This window comes from Lissotriton vulgaris, chromosome 9, assembly GCF_964263255.1.
Source record: "Lissotriton vulgaris chromosome 9, aLisVul1.2, whole genome shotgun sequence".
Lineage (NCBI taxonomy): Eukaryota > Metazoa > Chordata > Amphibia > Caudata > Salamandridae > Lissotriton > Lissotriton vulgaris.
Genome location: NC_141697.1, coordinates 1,055,351,305 through 1,055,364,160, shown reverse-complemented (window position 1 = coordinate 1,055,364,160; position 12,856 = coordinate 1,055,351,305). Strand labels below are relative to the sequence as shown.

Below are 12,856 nucleotides of genomic sequence, written 5' to 3'. Positions count from 1 at the left end.
TGCAAGAATGCAATAGGTCTCGCATATGGGAAAGATTAAGCTATTGGCATTGTAAATAACAATGCCATTTATCTGTTTTCAAAACCAACACATAAATAAAAATGTTGTCATTTACAATGCCAATAGCTCTAACTTTTGCAAAGGCGAGACCGTTGCATTGTAAATGCTGGTTTTTCACTATGCATCTGCAGTTTCCCAAAAGGATATTCTAAGGTTTTTATTCAGTTTCTGGGTACATCAAAAATCATGGTTTAGGAGTTGAGGGAGTTATGGCCCCCTTGCCATCTCTTGCCACTACTAACATCGTTGGACAAAGTGGTGTCCTGGGAGAACAGATTACACATTTAGGCTTTGTTTTTGACTCTGATGCCACTCTACAGTCAAACGTAGAAGCTGCAATCAGCTGTTGCTTTTATAATATCACACCCTGCAACCCTCTCCTGTCTCTCGCAAGAGAACCTTGCATCGGTTGATTGATACCGCTTTTCATACCCAGACGGATTATTGCAATGTCCTCTCTGCTGGGCTTCTCTGTAATCTTTTGCACAGACCTCAAAGACTGCAAAATGCAGCAGGTCACTCCTCCTCCTCTGACATTCGTGGTTCTGCTTGACAGCGGCATATCGGTTTTATGGACTATGTGAGCTTCTCTTCAATGTCGCTGCCTTGCGACCGCCATTTTGTTTTTCTAGTCGCGCTGTGACGCCGACTTTCAATGCTTCTTTTGAAAGATTGTGGCTCTTATTCTTCTACTTTTATCATCTTTCCTGGTGTCGGAGGCTATCGTACCTTCTCCACATGTCTCAAAGATTTTTACTGTGCCCTTTTTGACTGACTTCATCTCGGTGGCCATTTTGTACTTACTAACTTCTCTGACATTTTTGGTCCCGCTCCTATAGCCCTTTTTTATGGGCAGGTCCAAAGGGTCTTTATCTACGAAAACACCAGCAAAGCATATTTTTATTAAGAACTCGAAGCTGTTCTCCGAGTTCTCTTGTTTGCAAGACTCTCTGCCTCTTCCTCCAGCGGATAACATGGCGGCTTCTGATCCTGCGGCGGTTCCTTCTGCAAAATCTTTCTCTAAGAGCCTCAAACATAACCCTCCGTCACTGCCTAAATCATCGTTGCCCGTCTCGATGGAGATATTACTAGAGGAAATTAGAGCTTTGCGCCCTTTTATGGAAGACACAAACGCTAAACTTCAAGTTCTCACTGACTCTTGGTCGCAACTCGACAACAGTTACCGCTGTGGAACAATCTCTCTCTTCAATTACGGATGACTGCGCGAAAATATCTTCTCTTCACTCTCAAGTCTCTGTTCTTCAACGTCAAGTGGAGGAGCTTGAAAACCGCAACAGACACAATAATCTCCGTATTTATGGGCTTGAAGAAGGACAGGAGGGGTCCGACCCCTCACTTTCTTTAAATCCTTTCTCCCCAAAGTCCTTCAAATGCCATACACCACCTCGCTTAACATTCAAAGAGCGCACAGATTGGGCCGCCCTTCCTCTTTAGCCTTCCCCTCAGAGAAGCCTAGGGGGGTAATCCTGTATTTCCGAATACGGACTTGTTGAAGGTTCTTTCTGCAGCTAAATCTTCTCAATGAGTCACTTGGTCTGGATCTAATTTGTTCTTTGCCCAGGATTACGCCAAGGCTACTGCAAAAAGAAGGAAGGCCTTCCTAAACATGAGACCTGCTCTTCGTGCTATGGGCGCTCGATATGGACTCTTTCACCCGTGCCTCTTTAAGGTCACCTACAACAACAGAACAACAACCTATGAGGACCCGCTCCGTCTTCAAAGTTTCATCAACTCCCATCATTTTGATCCCATGGAATCCTCCTCATCGCATGTTGGCTGATTATTTGTCTATCCTTTGGTTGTTTGACTTCCCGCCTTTGTCTGTTTGTTGGTTGAACTGAATTTTTTCTCTTATTTTGCTGGTTTCTATATTTACCGTGTTCTCTTGGTTCTTATTTTTCCCCACAGTTCTTCCCTTCCTTTGACGTGATGCCTCCCGGTCCTCCGTTTTGCTTGATCCCGGTTGTGCCGTCGTCCCGTTTGGTTCCTCCCCTCCCCTTGTATCCTTGAATCCTTCCTTTGTAGGTATGTTTCTGATTCATGTATTTCTCTGGTTGTTCTTATGTGTTCTTCTCTTCTTGCTCTCTTTGTTCTCTTTTGCTCTTATCTTGCCCTTTTTCGATCTTTCTGTATCTTTCGTTTTCCCCCTTACTTCTCCTTCTCTTTTTCTTCCTCATTGTTCTTTCTTTTCTCTGTCTCTTCTTCTCTCCTTTTCTCTGCTCTTCCTATTCCCTCTTTACTATTCTATTCTTCGTTTTTCTCCCTCTAACTACGTTTTCTTTCAATTGCACCATGATATTGTTTTAAGCTTGTTTATTGCATTGTATGCTTTTTGTATAAAATGTACATTCTTACTGTGTTACATTCAGAGTTACCTCATGGAACATTAAAGGTTTGAATAGTCCCATTAAAAGACAACTAGTACTATCTCACTTGGCTAGATTAAAATCTAACATTGCCATGCTACAAGAGACCCATCTTAATGAGACTGAAGCTTCTAAATTAAAACAGCGTTGGGTCAGTCATGTTTTCTCCTCCCCAGCTTTAGGAAAAAAGAATGGTGTTGTTATGTTAGTCCACAAAAATTTTAATGTTTCTGTTACCCATCAAGAAATTGACTCTGATGGTCGCTGGGTGATCTTAAAATTGTCAGTTGATAATTTACCTATTTTTATTTTCAATGTATATGCTCCAGTATCTGTTGACAATACCTTCTGGCCTCTTGTTTCGGACAAATTAATTTCCCTGGATGACAAATATATAATTTTTGGTGGTGACTGCAATCAAGTTCATGATCCCTTCCTTGATAGGCACTCCCCAGTTACTTTTATTAGGTCCAAGATGCATACCCAATTTACCTCTACCATAAGACGTTAGAGGTCCCGGCTTCTTGGAGAGGAGCAGTGATCATCCCAGTGTTTAAAAAGGGAGACCGTGCACAGCCGGGTAATTATAGGCCAATAAGCCTTATCGACACTGTACAAAAAATAGTTGGCCGTGTGGTTGTAAACTGGCTCCTTGACTGGGCAGAGGACAATAAAATCTTATCACCCTATCAAGCGGGATTTCGAAGGGAAACAAGCACGGTGGACCAAGTATTCTGCTTCCAATTGCTTCAATGGAAGACTGTGGTGCTGGGAGGAGGCAGCCTATATGCGGCATTTGTCGATTTGAGGGCTGCCTTCGACCTGGTGCCACGGGCCAAATTGTGGCAAGTTTTACAGAGTTTGGGGGTCCCTGAAGAACTATTGACCTTGGTAATGCGATTGCACGAGCTTACTTTTGCTAAAATACAGTGGGGAGGCCATGGTATGGTCACAGAGGACTTTCCCGTAGAAAGAGGGGTTCGACAAGGGTGTTCAATGGCTCCAACCTTGTTCACTTTGTACATAAAACGGATAGCTGGAGGCTTTGTCATCCTGACCTCCAGGAATACAGTTACTTCTCTCCTCCCCATAAAACACAATCCTGTATTGACTACCTCTTTCTTAGTAAATCCCTCGTCCAATGTGTTCTTTCCTCAGAGATTGGTTCCATCCTGATATCCGACCATGGCCCTGTTATTGTTGATTTCAACCTGATCCCCTTTTCTTCCTCTTCTGGTAGATGGCGCTTTAATAATTCCCTTCTGGCTGATCCCAAATTCTCTAGCCAATTCAGTTCTTTCGTTGCTGACTTTTTCACTACTAATACTACTCCTGAATCTTCTCCGGTTATGATTTGGGATTCTTTTAAAGCTACCGCTAGGGGGTTTATAATTAATTACGTTTCTCAGACGAAAAAAGGTTTTGAGCAACAATCCTCTCTTCTTCTTGCCAAGATTTGAATATTCCTACTATCAATCTTCCTCTGAATCTTCTCTGAAAGACCTTATTACGGCCAAAGTTGCTTTCAATAAATCCTCTACTGATGCTGCGGCTTCCTACTTATTGAAGAGTAGTGCTCACTATTATGGGGGTCAAAATAAAATGGGAAAACTCTTGGCTACTTATCTGAAGACTCGTCAGGATAGAACTCGTATTTCCTCGATAACGGATTCGACCGGCGCCTCCCATTTCAAAGATGCCGATATCTTACAGGAATTTGTTACTTTTTATAAACAACTTTATACTCCTGAATCCGTCCCCCTTCCTTCTGATCTGTCCTCTTACTTACATTCACTTGCTTCTCCTCCCTCTTCCCATATCTATTTTGCTTCACTTGAATCAGATATATCTTTAGCGGAAATTTCTCATGCAGTTTCTGTCCTCAGACGTGGTAAGGCCCCTGGTCCTGATGGCTTCACTATTGAATTTTATAATCATTTTCCAAAACTTCTCCTTCCACATATGCTCCTTCTTTTTAATTATTTTATTGCTAATGGTTCTTCCCAGGGTACTTTTCAAGAGGCGATGATTTTCCTGATTCCCAAAGACATTAAGGACCCCACGTTTTGTAAGAACTATCGTCCCATTTCCCTCGTATATACGGACTATAAGATCTTCGCCAAGTTGCTTGCTTTACCTATTGATCCCATTTTACCTGAACTTATTGGCCCTGAACAATCAGGCTTCGTTAAGGGTCGTTTGTCCTCTGACAACTCTAGGGTTTTCTTTAACGTTCTTAGCAGAGCCTCTTGCTTACAATATCCATTGGCGGCCATAGCCTTAGATGCCGAGAAGGCGTTTGACAGGATTAGTTGGGATTTTATTTTTCACGCCCTTACCTGGATTGGCTTTCCCCCTAAATTGATCTCCCTTATTTCCCTTTTGTATTCCGGTACTAGAGCTTCCATATTTGCCAATGGGAACATTTCTGACTACTTCTCCCCCTCCAGAGGGGTTCGGCAGGGTTGCCCCTATCACCCTTATTATTTATTGTAGCATTAGAGCCCTTTCTGACAAAGATTCGACAGGACACTCACATTACTGGATATAACCCAGGACCCAACCAAGTCAAACTATCTGTCTATGCGGACGATATCCTTTTCTACTGCTCCAACCCTAAATCCACTATTCCCTCTTTTCTGCATCAGGTTGACGCTCTCTCATTGGTTTCCGGCTATCGCCTTAATCGTGATAAGTGTGAAGTTTTACCCCTTAATGTCTTATGTCTTCGTCATTATTTTGACCAAACTGGTTTTTCCTGGCAATCAACTAAAATCAAATATTTAGGATTATGGTTTCCCCTTCTATTTCAGACACCTTAAAAGCCAATTTTGACTATATTATTAAAAAATTATCTGATTCTATCACCAAATGGCATCCTAGCTTCCTCTCTTGGTGGGGAAGATTGGATTCAATTAAAATGATGTTGGCACCTATTATTTTATTCTCTCTTTCAATGATACCTGTTCGAATACCTGGATATTACTTCAAGAAACTGGATTCGATTCTATCAAAGTTTCTCTGGAAGAGTAAGCCTCCACAGATTGCTTTGTCTTCCCTTAAAAAAGATAAATCTCTTGGAGATCTTTCCTGACTTTAAATCCTACCAATATTCTTTTATCCTTAAGCAAGCCTCCCATTGGTTGTCTACGGATACTCCTGCTCACCCTCCGGTCTGGTTGTCTATTGAAAAATCTCTCATTTCACCATTTGATTTTTCTGAAATTATGGCTTTTTCTGCTATTGTGTCTTTCTGCATTCTCCTATCATTGCTCCTTCCTGTCACCTTTTGACTCCTTTAGTACCCTCTACGTACCCTTCTTTGTCTTTTCTATCCCAACAGCCCATTTGGCACAATAAATTACTCTGAATTAAAAACCGCTCTTTTTTCTGGAAATCCTGGAAATCCAAAGGTTTAATGTGGATTTCCCAGCTTCTCCTTGATAAGGTTCCGCTTACCTTTGCTGATCTTCAATCTCAATTTCTTCTTCCCAATAATTTTAAGAAACAATATGATCTTCTACTCCCCGCACTCCTTCAATATCTTCAGTCTCTCCCTTCCTCTCCTGATTTTCCTTCCCTTTATCTGCATCTTTCCCCGCTATTGGTTTCTTCTCCTTCGGCCTCCCGCATTTACACTTGTTTGCTAACCCCCTCTAAACGACTTCAAACGAAGACTTATTTGGCTTGGGAGCAAGACTTGTCAGTCTCTTGGCCAGTCTCTTTATGAGATAAGCTATGGGTAAAATTTCACAAAACATCACGAGCAGCCAATACTACTCAGACCCTTTATTTTATTTATCAGAGGTTATTGTTTTAACCAGCTAAATTAGCCTCCTTCTCTCCCATCCTCTCTTCTAACTGCTGGTCCTGTTCTTCCCCGTCTGCTGACTTACTCCATATGCTATTTCATAGCCCAAACGTTGACACCTTTTGGCGTTCAATTTGGTTACGTATAAACATTATCTTCAACCTTCAACTCCCTTTTTCCCCCTCCAATGCCCTACTAGGTTCCCTTTCTCCAGATTTACCCCAATCCCCCACTCATTATAAGTTACTAGATCTTTTTGTATCTGTAGCCTTCCACTTGATTACCTCCAACTAGAAGGATTCCTCAAAACTTACATATTCTGCTTGGTGGAATGCTATTTGTTTTAACCACAGACTTGATACCAATTACGTTACCCCTATTTCCATTGCCATTAAGAGGGATCTACTTTGGATTCCTCTTACCACTTATCTATCCTCACTCTCTCCTCCATACCCCACGACCATTAGCACTAGTCCCACCTCTTCCGACGAAGTCCGTAAACCCCCATGAGTTTCTTTTGTTGTCTTTTTGCTTAGCTTTTGGTCATTTTATCTCCTATTTGATATTTATTCTTCTTGATACTTCTTTTTATTGTTTTACTTATTGCATACAATGTTGTACTTGCATATGTTGTTTTACTCCATTATGTGATTTAGTTTCTCTCCTCTTTTCTTTTTTCTTGGTTTAGAGCTAAGTGTTTATTGATTCCGCTTCATTGTACTTCTGCATTATATTTCTATTGGTTTTTATATATTTCCCTATCTTTGATGCACTGCTTCTGTATGTTTTTCATGCTTGGTTTCAATAAACTTGAACTTTAAAAAAAAGAAATCAGGCTTACTCCTTCACTCTCAAGCACAAGTAAACAAATCAGACTTACTTGGTCAGGGAAGCAGTTAGTAAAACTAACACCAAATAGTCTCTTAGGGGAGGTAGGTGGGTTACAAATGCTGCCACTGACAAATATGTTGATTTGTTTCCTGGCACAGAGGGATACCATCATTCGTGCAAATTCCAGGAACTTGATTTGTTTCTTGCATAATGCAAGGTAAATGCAAGACATATTTCAACAAGCCTCAGACATTGATGACAATAATGGAAGTGGCATCATGAAAGAAGATAAAACATCAATATATGTAAAATTAATGAGATAACTAAAGACGCTCATGAATGCATTTAAAGGTTTATCCTATTTAACAGTTTCACAAATGCTCTTCCAAGGTGTGCTAGAGCTGTGTAGGCATCATTTGCTATGGGCTGATGCTATTTAATTCAAATGGAGGAGCGTGCTGCCGTCATATACCAGGAATAGTACCATCCTAAATGAGGGGTCCTGCAATGACAGTCAGAAAGGGATGCAGACTTCATATCCAAGTCTATTGCAGAGGCTATGATGCCATATGTTGGGTGCAATGCATCATGTGCCATGGAGACTGACATAACATGGCAGGGATGCTGCCCTTTTTGGCACTGGAGTCCTGGCATCATACGCGAGGTTTACAGCTATCATGTGTTGAGGCAGAGAGCGGTTGATATCCTCTCCACTTCCTGACCCTATATTCTATAAACACTAAAATAATTTGACCTGAACAGAGACAGAATGCTGGCTCTCTTGGGGAAGATGGAGCATTGAAGCTCCCCAACCCAGTGCCCATGGCCTTAAAAAGCACCAGAGAGCCTGGAAACCATGTAGTCAAATAGCAATGATCGCACTCTCCCACTCCACAGCTTCCAAGGTGTCCCTGCAATGGGCCGGAGGGAGGGAAGCAGTGGAGCAAGAGAAAAAGATGCTCATAAAGTGCTGGCCCATCTTCACACTCCAGCCTCACAATAGGAAACCACAGGGCAGCTGATGGTACCCTGCATGGGCACTTCTGGATGAGTCAGGACTACAGGTTTTTTCACTTAAACTGCCACTTTTGTGTGTAATATGGTATTTGGTATACAATTGTTCCTTTTCATGCCACTCAGCATCCATAACAGTATCTAAGAGGCAAAAGGATGGACAAGAGATGTGAAACATTCTAGAAAGCAGTATGTGCTCCAAAAAGTATTTTCTATCTCCTACTTTGAGGTGTTCTACACCGGAGCTAGCCAGGGGAAGTTAAAGGTACCATTTACAAACTCTAGCATCTCCCATTTGGCCTGTTAGTGCTGAACTCTTTATTGAAAGCTAGTCTTCTGAAAGAGTCTTAACTCTAGTTGAGTATGTTGTATGCATATGTGCCATGAAGCGAATAATAACAATAACATTTGTGATGGGAAACCTGGTGTTTAGCAGTCTAAGGCTTTTTACTGACCTTCCAGATAGTCTGTCTGCATGACGAATGGTCATTTCAATATATTATTCCTCATTATGGAGTGAGTGGACTTTATGATTGTGAAAGGGTGTGAAGGATTGTGTTTATACTAACAGATATTTAAAGCAACAGGGATTCCAGGCTGGAGCGGGTTGGAAATAATATACAATGGCTTAAAGGAAGGATTTGTTCTTTTGTGCACTTTATGATGGTAGAGGACATTCAATGTAACTGTTTGGTAAAGTAACTGCATACTTCAGGGTTAAGCTAGCTGGTGGCCTGGTAATGTTCTGTTGTGTGTTTCAAATGTGCAGCTGAATGGGAAGTTGGTGGCCTAGCTGGGTTAGGACTATGTTGCTGTGTACCCTCATGGTGTCTGCCCCTTCAGAATGCGGACTTATTGCTGCAAATTAATGCTCATTACCTCTTAAGTCTGTCTTCCCCTTGTTATTCTTTTAATGTTTCTTTTCTGACCATGACACTTATTCAGGCTAAAACACCAACTTCCAACTGGTGGGGAGGGAAAACATGTAAGGTAAGGTGACCTGCAAGTATGTCTGCTCCTCATTTGGAAGGGACCCTCTGCTAGCCGGACTATGGTCTAGCACACCAAGGTGTTACTGGGAAAGATAGAGGGTCGACTCCCCCAAACACAGACATGCCACTTCCATGCCTGTTGGCCAAGGGATCGGGTGGTGCCATGCTTAGGACAATTCCCTATAGAATTCCCAAGAGGGCATGGAAGCATTCTTTGGGGTATAAGAGCCAAGGGAAAGCAGGGACTCCGCCTATTCTACTCCTGGAGCAGTGGAAATTTGAGTGAAGAGGGGCTGCTAATGTTGCTAATGATCCTGATGTTCTCCTGTCATTGTGCCACTCTAACTGGAAATGTGATTTACCATGACCTTTGCGGCATTTAATAACGTATGCTAACAGAGACCAGAGTAAATAATATTGGGTTTCATTTGATGATATACTATCTGACTCCATAATGTATGAATGAGCTAATTCAGGATACATTTGGAGATATTTACTTGAGTGGAAATTATTAGATGTCAGTTAGCAATAGTGTGTGTTTTTAATTTTTGGGCAGTTGCTTAAAGCTATACCCAATTTGAAAATGAAATACCCTCTTTGTGATCTTCTCTGTGGATCTTTAGAGAAGGGTTTGTTCATTGCACGAGGTCTGTCATTATAGGTCTATTAGTGAATTATTATTATTGATATATTTTTTGGGATAATATAGCAATAAAACATACAAACATAATACCACCATAAATGACATCGAGATGTTAAAAACTAAAAACTAAAGTTCTCTTTGGGGGCACCAACTGAAAAAAATAATTGTTCTTATAAGCAGAAATAATTAAACAAGAGCGGATCCTCCAAGCAGTAAGCAAAAAGTGTGAAATTATGTCGGATTTGCACCTTCCTAACATGTCATGGTTAGCCTAAGCAAGTTCAGTGATGTGTAAGACAACCATTTCTAGGCGTTGCATACATTGGACAAAAGAACACAAAATGGTTCTGATTCAACGCAATTAAGACCATGGAAACAGTTGTCAGACTTTGCGAATGACTGAAAATGAACTATTTAAATGAGGCAAGAGGAAGCTTAATGTACCTGTTGTCATTGCCTCTTTGATATTATTTAAAGAGCAACCAAACTGGGGTAGAAGATGCATAGTCAAAAAGAACTGTAATGCTGCCCAAGCCAGGATGAATCCTCCTCTTAGTGTTCAATATGCAGACTTTATGAAGAGTGAGGACCATGATTTTGATCACTTCATGTGTGGTTCATATTTTAGCTACTCCCTGTCTACACCAGCCTGGGTTTCTACTTCCTTATTGTTCCAAGATATCCCTCAGGGAGTCTCCACAAGGCTTTAGTCTGGGGAACTCTAGATTCTTGCCCAATACAGCACTGGTCTAAGTCAAGTGAGAACTGTGATATCTTTCAACCTAAGATCCAGACCCCACAGTGGGGTAGTAGGTGTACCCATGGCTGCCTTAAAATATTTTTTACAAATAGATTTTCAAAGATAGATGATGTGCTGATGTTTCTTGCTGACAGGATGTCCTAATGCACACTGATCCTTGAATAAGGTTAAGGAGACACAGGCTCAGGTCAGGAAAACTTGATGCAGCGTGCCATTTATAGGGGTCTTATTACACAACCTTACCCTCCGTCCAAACCGGTTGATGTGATTTTACATTTTTGCAATCCCTCACAATTCTGTTTCATTTAACGCAACATTTTGTCCCTGGGCTTAATACAACATTTTTGCCTTTTGTCCCTGGGCTTTACAGAACACCTTTGCCATTTCCTATCTCTACCAGATAATGTGCTACTGAAGGTAAGTAACTTGTTCATCAACACCAACATTACAACCACAATTACCACTACCATCATTGCTTCAGTCACCATTACCAAAGCCAATTGGTGTGACTTTAATGACATAACATTTACACATCCCAACATTAACAACTTCTGCTTTAATATGTTGGCTCAATAAATCAGCACTATTGGCTATGCTAGCGCTTGTTCCTCAGGAGGGTGCCAGCCACCGCCAGTGCTGGAGCTGCCCACTCCTAATACTGCACCATTGGTGCTCCTGCTGCTCACAGTGACCCAAGTCACGAAAACACCACTATTTTCACACACATTATGATTTTGGTTGCTAAAATTCTCTCATTTAACTGTTCTCTCCAAAAGCGAATGAAATCAATCACTTCTAGGTCATAAAGTCACGGGATGAGCTGTGTTGGATTCATAGCTATGAAAAGTGTATTGTTTATTTGAATCCCTGTGTTGTGGTAAGGAGCTTGAAGTTAAGGAGACAGGAATATGACTAGGTTAAAACTCAGATGACGGTGGCATCTATATTGGACAAAACTTTAGTTGCTGGCCACATCGATCCCAAACCTCCTTCTACTGCCATGATTTCCAAATAAACACTTTCTAGTCCCTTCCCTCTTCTATCCCTCCACTATCCTTTAAAATCCAGCTAACAGATTCACATGTCCACCAATCAAATTCATTTCATATTTCCCTATACTAATTTAACACTAATCCTGTTTGGGTTCTGGAGTAGCGTGCTACTCGCCAAAAAGTGCTTTGAAGCTTCATCAGAGGTAGCAAGCCATAAATGCAAACCCTTCCGTCTTCTATCCCTCCACTATTCTTTGTCAATCCAAATAACAGACTCACATGTCCACCACTCAAATGAATTTCATATTTCCCTATACTAATTCACCACTAATCCTATTTGGATTCCGGAGTAGCGTGCTACTCTCCGAAAAGCACTTTGACGCCTCGTCAGGGGTAGCAAATGCTATATAAATGCAATTACAATTACAATTACATGCAGGCATGCCCAAGTTCAATGAAGCTTAATTAAGCCAATCTGAAAGAGAAATGGTTCAGATGGCCCTGTTAAAAGGGGACCTGTGACTTGCAGGTTTCAAATGAATGTCACATGATGGCTGAAAGGAGATACATGCGATACTAGGCCTTAAAAGTGTGATACATAGAAAGTATAAACACGGGAATATAATGCTTGTATTAAGCTACCAAGCTTAATTGTCATTTGCCCTGAATTTTAATCTGGAACCGAAAGATATAAAATGATGTATGCACTTGTTTAATATACATTACATAATATAAATCATATACCTTCCGTGTTCATTTAGGATAATATTAGGGTAAAAGCTGCCATATGTGTCCCTTCTCAAAATTAAATGTTCTTCATATACAAAAATATATGAAGTATCCATTAGCAATGAATGCAGTATCCTAGTTAATACACATGTATTTTCATACACAATATTTCCACTCACCTGGTGTGCATCCAGATCTATTATCGTGGCTTTGGAAACTCCTTCTACTCTTTCAAATAAAAACTGAAATACAAATACAGACTTTGAAAATAATACTGATAAAGTAGGTGCAACAAAAGAACAACTGTGACAATTTTAATTTACATGGTTGATTTCGATTGATGAGCAATACTATGAAAACTTTTTAGGCTAAGCCAGCAAGCTCACAAGAACGTCATACCAGACGATTGTTTCTTAAGTATAATCTTCATATATGGAATCAAATACAACTAGAAGGAGTGAATGTGAGGTGTGCCATAATAATAATAAAGAACACCACAATAACATCAAGAAACCATAAACATATTTTTTTCCATTTCGTATTACTTTAACCACAATGAAGAAACCATTTTAAGAAATCCTATAATACTGAAAAGATGGCATCAACCCTACCTTCACCCTTACCATTAACATAACCC

At 40.7% G+C, this 12,856-nt stretch overlaps 1 protein-coding gene across 2 annotated transcripts in view; it reads right to left on the bottom strand.

The window, feature by feature from the left end:
* HDAC11 (histone deacetylase 11) overlaps positions 1-12,856 on the bottom strand; it is a 274,240-nt gene that overhangs the window by 72,582 nt on the left and 188,802 nt on the right. For both annotated transcript variants that reach the window (XM_086939011.1, XM_086939010.1), the window contains exon 7: positions 12,399-12,461. In XM_086939011.1, the coding sequence (XP_086795137.1) occupies positions 12,399-12,461 (63 nt within the window). The remainder of the gene's footprint in view (positions 1-12,398; positions 12,462-12,856) is intronic.